Source organism: Platalea leucorodia (assembly GCF_965183815.1).
Source record: "Platalea leucorodia genome assembly, chromosome: 2".
In the NCBI taxonomy this organism is placed as follows: domain Eukaryota; kingdom Metazoa; phylum Chordata; class Aves; order Pelecaniformes; family Threskiornithidae; genus Platalea; species Platalea leucorodia.
The window spans coordinates 99,508,976-99,529,293 of NC_138824.1; the positions used below are offsets into that span (position 1 = coordinate 99,508,976).

At 38.7% G+C, this 20,318-nt stretch overlaps 1 protein-coding gene across 5 annotated transcripts in view; it reads right to left on the reverse strand.

The window, feature by feature from the left end:
• TTC3 (tetratricopeptide repeat domain 3) overlaps positions 1-20,154 on the reverse strand; it is a 64,464-nt gene extending 44,310 nt beyond the window's left edge. For 3 of the 5 annotated variants that reach the window (XM_082304406.1, XM_082304405.1, XM_082304403.1), the window contains exons 1-14: positions 20,091-20,154; positions 19,249-19,334; positions 16,184-16,229; positions 14,863-14,995; positions 14,359-14,446; positions 12,477-12,530; positions 11,362-11,485; positions 10,308-10,393; positions 9,416-9,510; positions 7,510-7,572; positions 4,474-4,528; positions 3,610-3,772; positions 3,435-3,483; positions 2,215-2,338 (exon numbers count right to left, since the gene is read on the reverse strand). In XM_082304406.1, the coding sequence (XP_082160532.1) occupies positions 2,215-2,338; positions 3,435-3,483; positions 3,610-3,772; positions 4,474-4,528; positions 7,510-7,572; positions 9,416-9,510; positions 10,308-10,393; positions 11,362-11,485; positions 12,477-12,530; positions 14,359-14,446; positions 14,863-14,995; positions 16,184-16,229; positions 19,249-19,323 (1,155 nt within the window). In that variant the 5' untranslated portion in view covers positions 19,324-19,334; positions 20,091-20,154. Of the gene's footprint in view, positions 1-2,214; positions 2,339-3,434; positions 3,484-3,609; positions 3,773-4,473; positions 4,529-7,509; positions 7,573-9,415; positions 9,511-10,307; positions 10,394-11,361; positions 11,486-12,476; positions 12,531-14,358; positions 14,447-14,862; positions 14,996-16,183; positions 16,230-19,248; positions 19,335-20,090 lie in introns of those variants that run through there. The other 2 variants (XM_082304404.1, XM_082304407.1) reach the window with 2 other exon arrangements.
• Positions 20,155-20,318: the final 164 nt, after the last annotated feature.

Below are 20,318 nucleotides of genomic sequence, written 5' to 3' on the forward strand. Positions count from 1 at the left end.
ATCATGCACAGCAATGTAAGCCGGGGGAAGAAGGAGAAAGAGGGAAAGTTCTGAGTTATGCCATCTGTCTTCCCAAGTAACCATTATGTGTCATGAAGCTCTGTTTTCATGGAAATGCCTAAACACCTGCCTGGAAGTAATGAATGAATGCCTTATTTTGCTTCGCTTGTGCGTGCAGCTTTTGCTTTGCCTGTTAAGCTGTCTTTATCTCAACCCACGCGTTTTCTCACTTTTACCCTTATGATTTTCTCCGCCATCCTGCTGGGGGGAGTAAGCAAACAGCTGCATGGGGCTGAGCTGCCTACCAGGGTTAAACCATGGCAGCATAGTATGCCATTGCACTTCAACAGTTAAATAACCTTCTAAAAGGCAGAATTAGAGGCTTTTGTTGATGGATTTCTTTGGTCACTCTTCACTAACACGTATCCTTAGTTTAATTATTTTTCAGGAACAAAAGTCAACCATGAACCGAGAACAAAAAGTTTACTCTATTAAGCTTCTGTGATGGATGGACTCGACTCCTTGACCAAACTAGCGGTAGTTTGGTTCAGGCTCCAAAGGAGGTAAAGGTCTAGGCCACGACCAGGCCGTGAACTTCTCTAGTTCCAACCTGTTCTTTGAAAACCCACACAGGGACAGGGTGACACGGTGAGCTTTGATGTATATGAGCTTGGAAACCGGAACATCGATCATGCAATTAACACATACATAGCAGATGGTTCTTCCAAAACTGATTTAGTCAAGGAACAAAGGAAGTTATAGAATCATGAATTGTTTAGGTTGGAAAAGACCCTTAAGATCATCAACCGTTAACCTAGCACTGCCAAGTCCATCACTAAACTACGTCCCTAAGCACTACATCTACCTGTCTTTTAAATACTTCCAGGGATGGGGACCAAACCACTTCCCTGGGCAGCCTGTTCCAGTGCCTGACTGCCCTCAGTTGTCCGTATAAGGAGTCTCATGCTTACCTTTTCCATTGCACATAATTTGACTATGAGCCAACCACGTTATTCCATAAATGTGACAGCCCAAGTGAGCTTTTTTTTTTTGAGCTCTCCCTCCTAAGTAGCTGGCAGCACGGTGATGAACTCGCCTTAAGTTGGGACACCTCTCAAGGTTACTCCTCAAGCTTGAGAGACCCCTTACCAACTGCGTATCTTTGGTAAATGACCAATATCACACATAACCTTGTATCATAGGGCATTAAGATCTTGTATTGGTAACTTTGAATTATCATACCCTCTGTGCAGTAGAGCAATAGATTGAACCTTGCCATCGGACTCTGTTAAGCCTCACTTTTACAACATCTTACTTCAATAAAACCACTTTTGCTGCTACCTTTGGCAGTGGTTCTTTAAGCAGTCTAAATCTCCCCCACAACAGCTTCACTTTCTCTTTTAAGCCTTCCTCATCAAAAAATTTAACAAAAGTCATCTAGTAGAATGTTTACGCTTGTAAACTGTCTTTTAAATTGAAAGAATGAATCTAAACAATTACAAAGGGCTACTAAAATAACACGAATCCATCTTGCATTTTAGCACTATACTACACTCATTTTAAACACAAGCCAAACAGATATTTGAGAACCACAAAACCCTAGTTTTAAATACAATCCAGTTAAGCACACTATTTAACTAACGTTTTTCCCTTATGAAAGAAATCTGTTTACAGAGCATGAAAATAATTGCAAATAACCATAATTGCAAATAACCAATAACCATGCAAATACCTTAACGTCACAATATCAGTGCAACATGATGCTCCAGTATAGCAAAAGCCCTGTATACGAATTAACGTTGGCTAAAGCATCTTCCACTGAACTCCATTACACCAGTATGCGTTAACTGAATCCTCTCCTAAAGCCAAAGGGAAGCCCACATCTGAATGCACATTGACAGGTAGGACTGGACAGTGGATTAAATCAGATATGACTTCAGTCCCACTTTCAGTAAGCCTGAAGAGACCCCTCTCCTTCTCACCACATACAGCCTCCACCTTCTCATTCAAGCAGCCACCTCCTTTCAAATCCAAAGTTCTGAACGCAGATTTGGTAGCTAAGTATTACAGGAAAAGTGCACTTTGCTGAGAAAGTACACAATTATTAAAACACAGTGGCTGCAAAATTTCAGCCACACCATTAAATAACACATTCCAGGACGATGAAAATCAACACACTGTTAGTCTTGTAATGATAGCTGTAGCATAACTTACCCTGGTATCATGTTTTTGATGACAATGATGATCTTTAGGATCAGATTGGGTTCTCTTTCTGTCTTTTTCTATTTCTTTTTGTTCTTGAGAGATTATTAAATGAGATTCTGAAGAACTGCAGTCTCTGATATGTAAAAAGAGAGAACGCTAGTTCTTCCAATGTTGATGTCTTTTCCCCGTACACATACCATACATGTATCATGAAAAAACCAAAGATGAATACAAGAAGTCTACCCTTCATAAAATTGTAACGGCGTAAGCATATTTAAAGGATTTGATCAAACAGCCATTTTTTTATACCTTGAAATTGCACAGTCCAAGGCTGTGCAAAAATATAACAACAAACAAAAGCACCATTTTCTATAAAAGGGAGAGGAACTGAATTACTGCATTTTTTTTTAATAGATAATCATGGTAATTAATTTAAAAAAAAAAAAAATCAATCTTGCCCAAGGCCACATTTTACTTGTGCAATATAGAAGGGAAACAAATTTAGTTCCTCCAGAATTTACAGATTTACAAAAAGCTGCTTAGTAGTTTACTTCCTGTACTGTTTTAGAATGATAGACAGCACATCACTACAAGCAGACCAATAAAAATCAAAAAGATCTTTCAGAAAAATGTTTAATACAAGTTACAGCAGATATTGTAACTTAGCTGAATCCATGAATACGGAATCTCTCTTGCTCTTTCTGGGCAAGGCAAAAGCACAGAATAGATGTGGCAAAACCAAGTTCCTACAACTGAGGATACACATTCATTTTTACCATTGCCAAAATGCATTTGCTAGCATTCAGTTCTTCAAATCAGATTAATCTCCTAGCGCACTTTATATAGCAAAGTTAACACAAAAAAGTACGTCTGATTGCACTGACATTTTCAGGCACTAAATTTCCTCAACAGCAAAGTACTTCAAGTTGGGAGGACAAAAAACATTAAAATGTAAATGTTTCCTGTTACTTCCAACATTGGTAAAACTTAACGATGAAGGAAACTGCTTGGAAGTGGAACACATCTCAAGATAGCATATTGAGTTCCTAAAAGTCCTCTTTACTCCTAGACTGCACTCTGGTTGCAGTTCTGGTACGTTTATTCCTTCCATTTTTATTTACTGACAGATAACAAAGTTTAAGTAATATCTATGCTATGTATTACTTAAATCTTATACTAAGCATTGCTAATTTAAAAAAAAAAAAAAAGCAAACTTGACACTTGCTTACTTTTTCTCAAGAATTGACTTCTTTGGTTTCTGTTTATGTTGTTTAATACCTATAGAAAATTATATAGGAAAGGAAAAACAAAAAAAAAGGAATTAGCTAGTTTCAAAGGAAAGTTACCAATGAAGGAATTCTCTTATGTTGAACATAGGTAGATCTTGAAATCAGAAAAGGTTACCATTCATTTCTTCTAATGTCTTCTTTAACTTGTCATTTTGTTGAATAAGATCCTTAAGTCCATCAAGAATATTCTTGCATAGTTCCTGAGCTCTCTCATTAGCTTTCAAAGCCAGTTCGTGTTCCCCCAGTAATGACAGCGCCTTACAGAAGTGGTAGTGACCCTACATGGACATAAGTTTGAATTTCAAGCTTCATTCACACAAATAAGAAAACAATTTATATCCAAAACAGCTGCGGCAGACAATACAAAGTAAAATTTAACATACTCAAAAGTTATCTGCTCCACCTGTTCCAGGTCAAATGACAAATAATCAAAGGTTTCAACTACTCAGCACACTGAAACAGAAAGATAATTCACCGGGAGCAGCATTTAGCCTCTGGCTTTGGAAAAGAAGAAATTAGCTTTTTCCCCTAATCTCAACTACTACTTTGCAATTTTGTAATTATCCCTTTTTTCTTCTTCTTTAGACCAAGAATATTGGGAAATACATGTTGGTCATTAATCAGGATTTTTTTATTGCAAGGACTATGTATATGCTTTTTAAAGCATTGTGATAACATAGCACAACAACGTAATAAATGTTTTATTTTGTCTTTATACATGCAGAACACCATGTAACAACACTTACAAACATGTCAAAATAACATTTTTAATATAAAAATACAAGCAAACTATGTACTTGGCTGACTGAAGCACAATTCTTAGTCCACAAGGTACTGTGTTCATTCTACTCTCATTACTGCTAAATGCAGATGAGAACATGTCACATCTACCTGGGTCAAACCTGTAATTAAGACTCTGGGTTCTTATGTTGGTTTACAGTACAACAAAAGGCAATTTTGAAATGTATATGAAACTAACCTTTGGCCAATTAGGCTTCAAAATAGTGGCTCTTTTTCCATCAGCAAGGGCTCTCCTTAGAGAAGCGAGGGAAAAAGAACAGGTATTTATTATTTATACTTCAGAAACATCTACGGACCAGATGTACAAGCCACTATAAAAATACAAAGTAAATAAAAGAATAGTTCATTCACCTGTGTAAAGGCATGGTCAGATAACACTTCTTAGCTGAAACTTACCTGCGTTAAAATGTTGCAGTCTCAACTATTTCACCCATCAGATATTTATTGCCTCCCCCTACCTACTAGGTTTTCCAGCATTTTTGCATATGTACCTACCCCTTAACTGGGTTCTAACGAAATGTTCCTTTAAAAAGCAAAGCCTTAATAAAAAAAGCCTGAATACCAAACCTAAATATCTTGACAAAAAATTATATTAGAGAGTAGTTACATAACCATATCTAGAGATTTGAGGGTGCAAGTATTAACTTCTAAGCACTGAAAGACAGGAACCTCCAAAACTACCAACAACTGAAGCCTGAAGAACACACCCAACTCTGACTTCTTACGTACAAGGTGTTGTGCAATAACCAGAATTACAATTTTGGTCAGGTCAGAAGAGCAGCAGACTATCCCTACAGCTACAGGAGAGAACACAGAGCAGCAGCGACGGCCTCTGCTGAAAGCAATGTTGCCCAAAGCGGGCAGTTACAGAGTTTATATACCTTTGGGATATACCACTCATTCTTCACTGAACTACAGCTATGTGTCAGGATGTAGTAAATTACAACAGAGTGGCCACATATGGATTACTTCCGATGATGAAGCTTACAAATAACTCATTCCTTTGATAGCTGGGTCATGCTGACTCACTGAGGCCTTTAGAAAATGTCTGCAGCGAGAGCTAACTTCAGAGGCCTGCAAAGGCCTATGAGGTGTCAACTATTCCACCTCCACAAAGGGAAGGAATATGGAAAAAAAACCTTGTTTCACATGAAAGTGTTCATAAATTGCCTCGTCACTACCACTGTTTTTTGTAACCCTTATAGCAGAAAAGCTCATACAGAGGGATCTGAAGGAGGAGAATGAAATGCTCTGTGGTTATGAAATCTGAATACTAAAGAAAAGCCTGAAAGGGACAATAATTTCAAGACAAGGAACATGTTTTACGCAATAAAATTCTTCAGAGATTTCAGGAAGAACTAATTCAGTGAAATTAAAGCAAGTTAGAACAAAAAAAATCCCCCCCCAAACCAGAGGAACCCCAGGCAGTAATGGCAGAATTTAAAGATGTGGCAATACATTTAAAGAAATTTGTAATAAAAAAAAACACAACAGAACTAGTGATTAGAATGGGAGAAATTGCACCAGATTCATATTGCAAAGGAAGCCAACACAAGGAAAAAATGCTTGAGGAAAAGATAGACAGTGGGGTACAGAACCTCAAGATACTAAAATATTACAAAAGCAGTTGAAAAGATCAGAAAAAAATGAAGCACTTGTCTTGTTCTCTGGTGTGTGCTGTTAGGCTTTGTTTTCACCCACCCGGTCCTGTCTCCGGTGCCACCTTTCGACAGCCTGGTGCAGTGCTAGGAAAGTTACCGCCGAGCACTGTCAAAACATCAGGACACGAGGTCGAGCTGCCCTGAAAGCTCCTGTCCCGCATCAAAGCCTGGGAGGGAATATGACCACTGCCTCTCATGAGCCTCTGAAAATGGGAGGAAGACACGCGCCTTGGATAAAGCCATGAACTCTGGAGATGATCTGGAGAACGCTATGTAACTGCACAGTCCTGTAATTCAGTATTGCCACCACCAGTAGCAGGCCATAAGCTCTGTACTGAGTGTGCAGAACCTCAGGACTGAGGCTTCTTGGTCTTGCTCAGCCTGAACTGCAGCTTCACCTGCCTGCAGTTTCCTTTTACTTGGTTTAACTGTGACATCAATTTCTCTAACTGACTGGGTGTCTATGGCTAATTTGTTCTACTTTTGTTTATCTTTGTATGGTACAACCATAGATTTAGATGGAATAAGGTATTCATGACTCCGAAAGGATGATGTCCTGTAAAGGAATACAAGCCTGATATGACAGCCTTCAGAAGTGGAGACGCAGGATGCAACATAAAGGAGTACAGGTACGAGACGACAAGAGATGGGGTACAATCTTAGCACTGGAGACCCCATGGGTATAAACAATTCACCAATGGTCAGTTAAAGACATGCCAGACCTGAACAAATATAACTTTAAGAGTAACAAAGAAAAAGTAACATCCATTAAAAGTGCCACGTATCATAACCTCAGATGTAACATGGAGCTGCAGACCAACAAGGACAGAGAGCAAAGGTGTAACAGCAGGTTAGCAAACACAAAAGCGACCCCAGGTGGATCCTAGAGTGAGGAAGAAGAAACCATCAGCAGGAACATCACTGTCCTCCTGGAGAAAGACTCCGCACGCACGCTGACAGTTCTCTAACCCCGCTGCTACAGTGATGGAACTGCCGACTTTAGTACCCAGAGGAATGGTGGAGGGGTGAGCATAACACCAGGAAAATGGGCAGAAACTAAGAATCATGTGGATACCAATTTTAATTAGATTGTTATTATTTCTTTTTATTTCAACAATTGGATCTGGACTAATAACAACTAGACCCTTAAGACTTCAATTATGCTAACAATAAATTTTTGGGTTGGCTTTACATTAAAGGTATACATCCACCCTGCCCATAAACAAGATTTTTAGCTTAACTCGATTAAAGAAACTAACCCGCATACCCACACTGATCTGTTCTTCAAAGGGTTTAACAAAAATCACAATACTCACTGGTACTGAGATTTTTTTTTCTTGTTGTATAACACACACACAAATTTTCAATGGTATTACATACTGCCAGCAGATACAGCTAATATTATTCATATTTTTTCTTAATATCAGTTTTCTGAGGTAGTAACATCACAGTTACTATATACTGAAGTTTTAAAAATACTATTTTCCTAAGTATATTGCCAATTTTTAACTGCAGATCACCACATTTCAGATTATAAACAAGGGGTTACTTACTTGTACTGCCTTGTGAGAATTAAACAAAGAGCTCGGTTTCCATACAGAAGATGGTTTGCAGGACTTAAAAAAAAATAAAAATGAAAAGTTAGTAACATATATTACTTTTGAAAATCTTAAGGAGAAAAAAAAAAAGTTTTCACAATAATTGTCTGCAAGCACCAACAATTATATACAAGCTTCTTTGTATAGTCCCGTTGATTTACAAGTTGAGTCACTGAGAATATTAGTTTTAATTATGTTATAATTTGTAAGATTTGGGCCCGCTAATGCAGCTTCCAACCAATTAAAATCACTCTCAGCCTACTGAGAACAAAAAAAAAAATAAAGGTGTGAAGCATGGAAAAGCTAGCTCAACTGAGCTACATCCCATTTTATTTTGTTCTGGAATTCTTAACTTTGAAGACGTAATTAAATCAGACATCTAATGAACACTTCTGGATCACCGGGTCTACAACTTTTTCATAACTCTCTGCCTGACTGGGCAGACTAAGCAGCAGTTCGAAAGAGCTAAAGCATTGCCCTCGACATACCTAATGGAGAATGAGAGAGGGGGAATTGGTATATGTAATCCAGCAACCACTTGAAAGGAAGCCAAGGGAGGATGCAGCTAGTTAGGGAAAGAGTGTGATGATGAAGCAGATCAAAGGCAGCTCACACTGGGAGAATGAGAAAGGGAAGACAGTGCACAGAGCAGATGAAGAAGGATTCCCTAAGCTGCTAGACGTCCGTGAGCTATCATTCACCTTCCAGCAGGGTCTTTAGGACAAAGAACAATTTCTAACGAATAGCTGTAACAACAGCTCAGCTCTACAGCCCCTGGAAACCATGAGACTTCCTTTGCTCTTCCTAAGCCATGGAATTTCCTTTGCTTTCATTGAATTCTGCTCCTTCCTCCCCCCTCATCAGCTACCCTGAGCAAAGCCTTCTTAGCCTGCTCAATCATCTCAGATACAGTCACTTGACCAAGGTCAGCCTGCCCAACTCTTCAGGGAGGCTGAAATCAGCTTGAATTTGGGATTGAAATGTATCCTACTACGTGACATAAAACCTGAAGCAAGACATCAACAAAATGCTAATCCTTTCAACTGCACAATTATAAAGCCACAGACTTAAAAATGAAAAAAATCAAACAGTTTGCACAATCAATTTTTATGAAAGGTGGGACTTTATGAATTTAATCATATTTCATAGACACCAGAACTTGTAAAAGCAGCATTTGTACGACCACAACACAAGCAGCAATTACACCCAACCAGCGTTCTGTAGCTCATTCACGTTATGTGCGGACTACGGGAAGGGGGCAAATGCTCTATATGCACAGGGTATAAATTCTCATTTAATCTCTGTCTCCCTGCCGCTTTATAGAGCCCAGGAAAGTCTCCAAAGCCTTTCAGCAAATGAATTTTGGGAAGAAATGAAACAAGACTTACAAAAGGAAATTAAGCCTGTTGCGTACAGAGTTGCCAAGAGCAGATACTTGAAAAAAAAAAAAATTGTTCTTGTTCACTAGTTCTGCACTACAGCTGAGATGATAAATCTTCGCAACAGTTGGTCACACTGTTCTGCTGGAAGAGTATTTAGGAGGGATGATACCACAAGTGGATGTTCATGCCAAATAACTTATTTCCTTTTAGGTTTACTATACTCACTGTTAGTCATTTTAAATCAGCTTTAAGCTCTAACAGGATCTTTGGGGCAGTAAAAGTGCAAACAACCACTAGTAACAAGAAATAAAATAAAACAAAAAGTGTGTTAAGTAGCTTTTTTTTTTTTAAAATTATGTATCATTTGGCCTTTAAGTAGAGTGCCTTATAGTGGCTCAAACTATACAAAATCAGGACAAATCTGAATAAGCTGAATACATATGATATAACACAATCTAGTTAACCAGTTTAGTTCTTACCAAAACTCTATGGCTTTAGTATATGACATTATAGCACGATCAAAGTTTCCTTGGGAAAATTCCTCATTTCCTTTCTGTTTCATAGATTCACTGTTCTGTGAAATCAAGAAAAAACAATTCGGCAACCACTGTAATTGAACTCAGTTGCAATGAGAAGTAAAGAAAACATTTGACAAGAGGCAGCTAAGTTTTTATGCTTGTAAAAACAGAATGTTACGTATGCGCTATTAGTTCTAATCTAATACTTTTAATTCATTGCAATTAATAAGCTTACAAGTGTACAAATAAAAGTATTATGCAGACAAGAATATAATGAACAATAATTAAAAAGCAAGCCTAACTCAGAAGCTCTCCTGGGTTCCATAATATAGTCATCATCAGAAGTGAGCATGTGTCAAATAGCAAAGTAGTCCGAGTACAGCACAGCTCAATCAGCTCCCTACTCTGTGCCTTTCAGCATAGCTCCTGAACTATGGAACTGTAGCAAGGAAGACACAGGAATTAAGGAGACTCCTACAGAAAAAAACCCAAACACCTACACTAAAGGAACACATGGCAAAGAATTTGAGAATTATTTCTCAATTATTTCTGTTTTAAAAGGATCAAGTTGAACAATCGTCTATCAATATTAACTGCATTTCCTTGAGTTTTTTTGGGGGGTGAGAAGGGGAACACTCTCCAATGTGCACTGGCAACATAAACAACTAATGTTCTGTTTATTAGGCCAGGATCTCTCAAGTTAACTATGTCAAGAGAATTGCTCACTCAAGCTTTTGAAACCTTTTTCTTTGATCATCTGGTCATTTTTACAATCTTCGATCACTAAAAAAAAAAACAAAAAAACAACAACAAAAAAAGAAAAGCACAAATACATTCTGATGTCTTCTCTCACCTTCCTACAGTTTTCACAGGTCACAGCTTTAAATTCTTCAACTAAATTACAATCTTCCAAAGCAACTTTAGTAATATAACGTTTGCCTGCAGACAAAATTCAGAAAAATACAGCGCATGAAGAAGTTACCAGAGACAAGAAGCAGGGTTTACCTTCTGCTGCTAAGAATCAAGCTCTTTCTGACTGGAAGCAAAATTTGACATACAAACTAAATAACAGAAACAAATTAAGCAACAGAAATGTTCAAAAGAAAAGGAATTATTTATTATTAGGTAAGCCCAAAATAACTGGCTGCAGACTGTAAAACATTTAAGCACTTGCCCAATTTCAAGCAATCAATTGGAACTCAATTGTTTTTTAAAGAATTCACATTTTAAAGATCTGTAGAGATTTGTAATTTAAAGAACTTGTACTTTGAACTTCCATGTAAGGAGAAGAATCTTTTTATAGTTAGGTACCAATTTCTACCTCCGTTACGTACTGCAACAGCTGAATTTGAATGCGTACATGCAAAAAGTAAGACCAGAATCCAAGTCATTTAACACACGTCAAAAACAGCAGGCCTGGGAACTTTTTGTCATTTCAGCAGCAGTTCTGCTGCTAGTGTTAATATCTTATGGTAACTCCCATGAGCTACATAAGCTAATTTTTGAAATATGACTAGCATTTCAATATTTTGACAAAATCCTCTGCCAAACATTTAACAGAAAGACCCACATAATATTTCAGGCAACTTTCAATTTAACCCTAAGTTAAAGGAATACAGGGCACACATACAGCCCATAATGGACACCAAAGTGAAAAAACGTTCTGAACTCCTGTTCGGAAAGAGCACATGCACTGTAAATATGACCCGCATCCAGAGATTCAAGGAAGAATAAGCTCGTTCAAATAAGCAAAATAAAACCAAGAAAAAACCCCACACCGCCACTATTTTTCCAGTCACTCTTCCAATCACTTCCAGACTAACGAAATGAATACAAACATTAACTATGTCATAACTACAACACAGGTGACTTTCCACCGTTGTTTCTTCAAAAGTGTTCATACTTACATTCAGCAAAGAAAATTTCAAGATAGATCCAACCAAAATCACCAAGTTTCTCCAGCCTCTGCAGAATACTGACATCACCTGTGTATCTGACCCAATCAAGTGCATCCCCAACATCAAAGACGCCCTATTTCAATTGAAGAAAAGGAAAATAAAGAAAAAAAATGGTAACTCTATTTCTATACAAAGCAAGGTCTTAAAACAAAAACAACACACACCACACAAACCAACAGCTCACTGGCAATATAGTGGAAGCATTCCATGTAAATATAACAGACACTATTACTGTAGCACTTACGCTATGCACTTGTTCCTGATTTGTTAGCCTTTGAAATAGACAACAGCTCACCAATGTAAATATCTGGCTAACTCAAGCACAGCACAATACAGCATATTCACAAAATGAAAACAGTCATTCTTTCAACAGGAGACAGGGGAGCGATTCAAATTACAGAATTTGATTTAGAAACTTCTTTTTGATGACTGCAAACAAAATTGTTTCAGTGTGAAGTGACAAGCCTGATTAGAAAAAGCAACTTTCTAGAGGTTGTGAGACAACAAAACATACTATATGTAGTAAAATCATATGTCATTCGAACCTGCAAACCAAGGAAAATAAAGAGCAGTGTATAAAAATGCATTACCAAACATAAAAAAATGAACCTCATTGAGACATCTCAAAGGAATAACCTTCAACAAGAAATGGCAAATCTGGAAGAAAGCAACAAGGAAAGCCACCAGCAGGTACCGAAGTGGATACTGGGGGGGCTGACCTGGGCTCCAGCTGCACAACCTAAACCCACCCGACCACACTGCAGTAGCAACCTCCAAGAGAAACCATTTATTTTCAGCATGTGAACTACCCCCAAAGTTCTCACTCGTTTTGGTCTTCTTACACAGACAATATTTATTTCACAGTTCCTGTCACACACACATTTTGTTTTGTGGCTCAGAGTTCCAACAACTGGCAATTCCAGTCCTATATACTACCCATTCCAAAAACTACAGACTTAATTTATTTATGCAATCATTTTAAAGTTTTGGATATTTGTACAAATATTTTGTTTGTATTCACACATAAAGCAGCATTCCTATTAAAAACAATTCGAGAAACTTACATTTTCTATTCTGCTGCCAATTCTCAGTATGCCACCGATAAATGGTGGAACATTCTGGAAGAGGGATAGAAAACAAATAAAACCAAGTTATTAAGGTCTGATAACTTTAGTTTCTATCTGCTCAGGTTCAACTCAATAACATTTTCTGTTCTGTTTGAATGCAGTATCATTTGGACAGTTCCTCTGGTCCATTTCAAAGTTTCGGGAAGTATTCTTGTATTCAGCAGCAAATCCCCTACCATTTTTGTTGAAAAATAAATAAACGTTGATGTGGAAATAGAGAATGCATGGATGCTGTGACATCTGATTAGGAAAGTCAGTCACTTTAACCACTTCTGCAGTTAACTACATACCAAAGAACCAGCTGATACATCCAATGAAAACCATCCAAAACAACAGTACTTCCTCTCCCGAGATCTTCTGCTCCTCCAAATAAATTTTACTATCGGATATACAATCTTTTACATGGAGAAGGAGATATAGGCTGAAGAAGTAAGAAGAGGGAAGCAGAGGTAAACAGGGAAATGGGAATATGCACAGATCCTCTCGTATAAAGATCGAATGGGAGACTACCAGAGAAGGAAACAGCACAAAGAACCCATCACATGAGACAAAACGGAAAAACTGCAGGGACATCCTGAAGTACAAGGAGGTGAAAACAGAGCACTCAGCCTGAAGGAGGAAGCAGCAAAAAGAGCACAAGGAAGTATGAATCTGCAAGATCAATATAGTACATGAATACCTAATCATAGAAAGTCATAACAGTAAGGTGGACTGGAAAAGCGTAGCTTCGGGTTGAGCACATGTCCTGGTTTTGGCTGGGATAGAGCTAATTTTCTTCCTAGTAGCTGGTACAGTGCTGTGTTTTGGATTTAGTATGAGAATAATGTTGGTAACACACTGCTGTTTTAGCTGTTGCTAAGCAGTGCTTACACTAAGTGAAGGACTTCTGAGCTTTTCATGCTCTACTGACAGAGAAGGCTGGGGGTGCACAAGAAGCTGGGAGGGGGCACAGCCAGGACAGCTGACCCAAACTGGCCAAAGGGCTGTTCCATACCATATGACATCACGCTCGTATATAAACTGGGGGAAAGCTGGCCAGGGGGCTGCTGCTCAGGGACTGGCTGGGCATTGGTCGGCAGGTGGCGAGCAACTGCATTGTGCATCACTTGCTTTGTATATTCTATTATTATTATTATTATTGTTACTATTTTGTCCTATTTTATTTCAATTATTAAACTGTTCTTATCTCAACCCACAAGGGTTTTTTTTTCACTTCTACTCTTCTGATTCTCTCCCCCATCCCACCGGGATGGGGAGTGAGCAAGCAGCTGTATGGTGCTCAGTTGCCAGATGGGATTAAACCACGACAGCACAGAATTTCAACAAACAAATTTTTTAAAAACGTGTCATACCTAAATTAAAAAAAAATAATAAGATCTCTTCCCTTCAGCTGCTGAGAACATTTCTTATATCACTCTCTCCTCTGCACTGTTATGTTTCTGTTTTAAGACAGCAACAATAGCAAATTTTAAATATCATCTGTTGAATGAGGAAAAAAATAACTGAGTGGGAAAAAAAGAATTTAACTTGTTCATCCAGGAATGGTGCTGTTTTTCTCACTGATACAACTTACTTTCTTAGCAATTTACAAGGGCCCCAGTCAACTGTATTATTGACTCTGCAAATTTTTAATAAGTTATCCCATAAAGCCTATGACACACTTTCTTTCTAGAAAGCTGCAACTCAACTATCAGACAATTTATTCACTCCAGCAAAAGGAAATGTCTGATTTAAAATATAATCCCAAGCTGCATAAGGTACAGATTTAATTAACCTATTATACTTTAAAACTTACACAAAGTTAAAATATAGTACTTACAACAACTTTTTTAATTAAATCAACGAGGTCCTCCAAAACCTCTAAATCACAGAGTCTCTTCCAATTCCGGTCTAAAATCTGTGAACTGCTTAAAAACAGAACAAGTTATTATTTAGAAAAATAACAGTGTTACATGGTCTTAATTAGTAATATTTATGGTAATTAGATCTAACCAAGAACATGGTTACAAACTCAAATCAAGCCCCTTGGGGGCAGGGGGTGGAGCAGGAAGAGCTGCAAAGCTTTTGGTACTTTTGAAATAAAGGGCATCCATTTAAGTACTTAAATACACTCTTAGATTCCAAATTTCAGAAACCCATTCTTAGTATTTTCTTCTGTATAGTCAAGAACTATGCCTTCTGACCTTAACTAACTTAGCCCACTGGTAAAAACATTCCTGCAGACAGTTTAACCACTACTGAAAATATACAATGATCTTTCACAGGTAATGAAAAAAAAAAATGTAAAGGCTGATGAAATCACTTTGAGAACTTGATTTCTTACCTCCAATCAGCTACCAAAGAATTACTTTCACTTTTGAAGAGAAGAGGCCAAAAGATGCGTATTTTAATAATGTTGCAATATTCTCTTAATATGTCAACCGGCTGACTGCACCACACTTCACAGGGATCAACATCTTCAGGAAAACAGGTAGGAATTAGACTACACAATTCAGGCATTACAAGTAATCGAAGTCCAAATAAACATTCAAAAATATCAGTTATTTCCGTACTGTATTCCTAAGTACTATCTAACCAAAACAAGAATATTTGAACATTCTAAATATATCTGGCAACTTGAAGTTTTTTATAAATTGAAGATGGAGAGGGAATTTATATGGAGGTAAGAATAGGGACCTTCTGGGAGGCTTTACATTCCTTGCCCAAAGAATTGCCTGTGTTCTGAATTTTATTTATATAATACATTATAAATGAATAAATGCAGCCTGCCTCTAAACGAGGAGCCTAACAAGGGCTGTGAGCTGTTCAATGGCTATAAGGGATGCTATTTTCAAGATAAAACATGAGCCTCTTCTAACTGTATCCATTTAATTATTTTCTACAATAAATCCAGAGTAGTGTGGCACATAGCAACATGGTACAAAAAGATCAGCAATGTTCCTTCTTCTCCAGAGGCCATTATGTGTGTGATGCACGGCTCTTTCAAAAATATAATCTATTTCCCTCAGAGACTGTCCTTAAAAGGTAAAAATCCTTATTAGACTATTGAGGTGGCATCAAATACTCGCAGAGCAGAAGCAGTATTATCTCAGAGTCTGAATATATGCAAAAATTCATTTTACACAGCTGGCTGTGTTCTACTGAGTTTTCTATATATTACAGGTTACCATTTGTATAGCAAATACAGTTTTGAAGAACTTGACATACTCTTGAGCCACCTGCTTTTCTGCAACTACTAAAAAAAATTCTTTAAATATTATAACTGCAAAACTTTACCTACAAAGATCAACTTGAAGGTGTCTTTAGACCTATATAGCTAAAAAATAGCTACAATTAAAACACAGGTAATGAACACAAGCCTTAGATCTCCATCATCATAACATTAATTGACTGCATATACATACATATTATTGACTATTCACACTGTTCTCACAAACGTATAGCAGTCTTCTGCACATTACATTAGGACAAAAAGAGGAGAATTCTTCCAGTGTAAAAGAACATACCAATACTTCTTCCCAGAAATAATAATTTTCTACTTACTCAGACAAAATAAAGAAAAAAGTGAAATAGCAATCAAAAGATCCAAACACAACACAAAAAGTGCATTAGAAAGTTAGGTAATATTGGTTTAGTTTACGTACCTGTTTTAGGCTTATGAGGCGATCGCTGTACAAACACTCCATGACCCTAAAGATAACCATATTTTTTTAATATTACGCGTCTTGCAAATGCGTTACACTAACTATAAGCAATGATTGCTCAACTGTTTCTAAATATTAAACCAATATAGACTGTTTACATCAGGGGAAGGAAGGAATGGAAGTGATTTTTATGTTCTGTCACCAATTCTTTTTCTCAAGAAAAGGTGATTATTGAACATATTTAGACTAGTATAAAAGATGGTTTATGGTTATATCTTCATAAGCAAGCAGCATGATCAAATAAGAAACAAATCTATAAAGCAAAGTATTTGGTACTGAGCAGTCTACTTTCACATTATATGCTCTTCAAGGGGTTTTAGTTCAAACTAAAAGTAAAAAGATTGGTTCAAATCTAGTCCCATAGACAGAGCACCCATTCATGGTTGATACACATTACCTATACTCTTAAAAGCACCTTCTAGATTAGTTTCATCCCCAGTGAATCCCACTAGCACACTCCAAGACCTCTTCACAACATAAGCCAAAGCACGAAAGACAGAGACAATTGGGATATTTGCTTCAAAAGCATTCTCCTGATCCAAACTAAAACACTAATGCAGACACATTAATTAACAAAATAATTAATAATTAACTAAAGTTATTTAATTAACTATTATCAACTATAATTATTTAGTAATTAACTAAAATACTCATGCATACACCATGAACCTAGACAGGAAAATTATTTCTATGTACCTATTCATTCTGAACAGAAGCTTTTTATAAAATGTTAATAATGCTCATTCAACGCTCACCAGCATCTCATTATCTTCTAAGACCAATCTGAGGTGGGTGAATACCCCATGCTTTTTCCCCCATCCCACTTCCCCAAGAATGAAATACTATCGGTATTCCCTATTCTCCTACATGTTTCTGCACTTCTGCCAGTGGCTTTCTGAGGAAAACAAGGAAACTTAAAGTTTGCAGTATTTTGCACTACCAAATGACAAACCCCTTTGGATCCAATCTTTATAATTCACATTAAGTACAGCCAAGAAGCAAACAAAGCAAACAAAAACAAACAGGGGAAAAAAGCGTGTTTACTAGAGTTATTTAACACAATGTTTTAGTTTCTGTCTTATGAAAAAAAAATGTTTACCTGCATATCCATTCAAAAAGTGTCCATAGATTAATAGTTATGAATGGATCGGAAAACTTTCACTAGTTTAAACAATATTTTAAATCACACTACAATAGTATTCTAAAAATTAATAACTCAAAATCCAGTACTAGGCAGCAATATAATGTTCAAGAATACCTAAGGAAACAGGTTTAAGAAGACAACACAGGTTTTCAAAAAATAATAATTAAGTTTTGACAGTCAGTGCATGTATATTTAAATAAATAAATATATATCAAAATAAGTGGAGTGGTTGATTTACTACTTCATGGCAGTATACTGTATCAATACTTCAATGGGTTTAATGGGTTTAAAACATAGTACTCCATATGAGCCTCTCAAGCTGAAGAATAAATGACTGCATCCTGTTTCACAGATCCCTACAAAGTCTGTTATTTTAACAAACATTATACATGTGTCATTTAATACATACCACGTATCATGTCTATGTATTGCTGCGTTATCGTTTCAAAGAAATGCAAAGCTATTTCTGAATATGACTGGAGAACAGTATAAAAACAAACTAATTACCAAACACATATTTCATAAAGTTTCTTTAACAGACCTTTTTTCTTTTCAGTGGCAGACTTTCTGGAAATATTAGCATGCTGTGTAATGATGACTTACTAACTTGACCTAAGGCGATGACAAGCAATCATGCGTTTCTGAACTATTACAACATTACACGTAAATCAAGGCTTACTCTCAAAAACAAGTTATTATAACATGGACATATTTAACAGACCAGGACACTCAATAACAAAGAGGAAAAAAAATTAACTATTATTTCAAAATCAGTTAATCTTGAAAGATGACTCAAGGTCTCCTTCACTCCACAGGGTGGATTTTGCTACAATATTTAAAAAAAAAAAACAAACAACATACCCCACACACATACATCCTCTATACATCAAGCCCAAGGTGGTATTCCCACCGAAGCAAACTTGAAAACCAAGGTTTAGCACTTGCACCAAATCAAGGGCTTTCTTCCCATAGGACAGCACACATATCACCTTAAGAGATAAAACGTCTAGTATCTTATGCTAACACAACTGTTAAAGTAATTTATATTGTCCACAACACAAAAAAAAAAAAAAAACTTTATTGAATTTATTGATATAAACAATTTCCAATGAGACTCACTACTCTACTGGTAATGGTCCCTTGTAAAGATACAGCTTTACAAATAAGAAATTCAATTTACCTGTACTTTTTATTTCTGCATAGGAAGTGGAATAGTAGGCCAGCTAGTTTGTATTTCGGAGCAGGAACACTTAAGACAAATAACTGATAACTGAACTCTCCAAGTAGCAGAAAGATTAACTACCACAGTGTTTTCTAAGACTCCTTAAGCATAGCAAGAAGGAGAAAATAAGAGTCAAGGAAAGCATTCTTGGAAGTATTAAAACAGAAGAGTGCTACAGTTTATTCAATAAAAGAAACAACTAAATAAGCACAGACCTCATTGGGCACAAAGAGCTAGAAAAAATTGTAAGAACAAAGAATGGGCAAACACTGCACTTAATTTGCAGACTTGAACTTACATGAACTAAGTTGTGATTACTTTGCAGCTAAAGGAACGGAATCTGTCACTCTGAGGTGTATCATCCCAAGCATGGCCTGGATACATGGCCAACAGGTTGGTCAAGTTCTGCTGACAGGAACCATGCACCACTGTCTAGTTTTACATAGCTGTATATGCATTCAGTAAAACTTGCCTGATAAAGGATACACAGTCTCTACGCTCCACCCCAGTTTACAGTGGCATAAGGTACCTTTGCAGTTTGAATTGATCAACACTACCAATTACTCTGTAGATCAGATCCGGTTATAAACCCCACCGGAACACCTCGCAAGTTTTTCATCTAGTTTCAAACCTACTCACCAATTCACAGCAAGATTTATCACCAGCATAAAAAGCCAAGGCTGCAAACTCGGATTCGGATATAGGTTCACCCATGGTACATGATCCTGAAAGAAAAGGATTATGAGAAATAGACGAGGGGAAGGCAAGAGGCAAACAACATGTGCTTTCCAGGACTTTAAATGACCACAACATTAAATTACACTTTGCAAGAGTTTCATGGAAGACGTGTTCTTATTTTCTCACAGCATCAGTTAAAAGCTAGTCAGTCTTCTAAGTCCCCGCCGCCTGACAGCACTCCTGCACGCCCCCTCACACCTGGCGGGCAGGCAGGCGAGGGAAGGGCCGTTTCTACCAGCCGGGTCAGGGGGCAGCACCTCAGGAATTGCTGCCACATCCCGGGAGAGCGGAGTTAAACACGCCGCCCGGGCAGCCCCGGCTGGCAGAGCCAGCGGCCCAGCCCCCGCGGCCCTCTCCCGCCCGTCCCGCCCCGACAGCTCCGCCGGAGGCGCGGCGGGGGCCGGCCGGGCTCCCCGCCGCCGTCAGACCCCGGAAGCCCCGGGGCTCGCCACTGCCATGTTTCCCGCCGGGACAGCTCTGCCCCTGCCCGGTCCTCCCCGCGGCAAGGAGCTCCAGCGACCCGGAGGGACTGCGCCGCGCCTCCCGTGGCCTGTCACAGCACCGGTCCCCGCCTCAGGCGAACCGGACCGGACCGGGCCGGGCCGGGCCGGGCGTCACCCTGCCGGGGGCTCCAGAGAGCCCGGCGTCACCCTCCCGCACCCAGCCCCACCGCCGAAGGGGGGTCACCAGCTCGGCGCGGCACGGGGCGGGAGGGCAGCGCCCGCCGCCGCCCCCTCACTCACCAGCCCCCGCCTCAGCCGCCCGCCGCGCCGCGCCCCGCTCCCCTCTGCCGGGCCGAGGCGGCTCCTCCCCGCCCGCCCAGCCCCGCCGCCGCGCGTTACCGCCTGACGTCAAGGGACGCAGCCAACGCGCGGCCAGCGGATGGCGGCTCCCGCCCGCCGCCAGCTCACGGGCTCCGCGCATGCGCCGGCTGCCGGAGAGGGCGCGCGGAGCCGGCGGGGCGGCCGCCG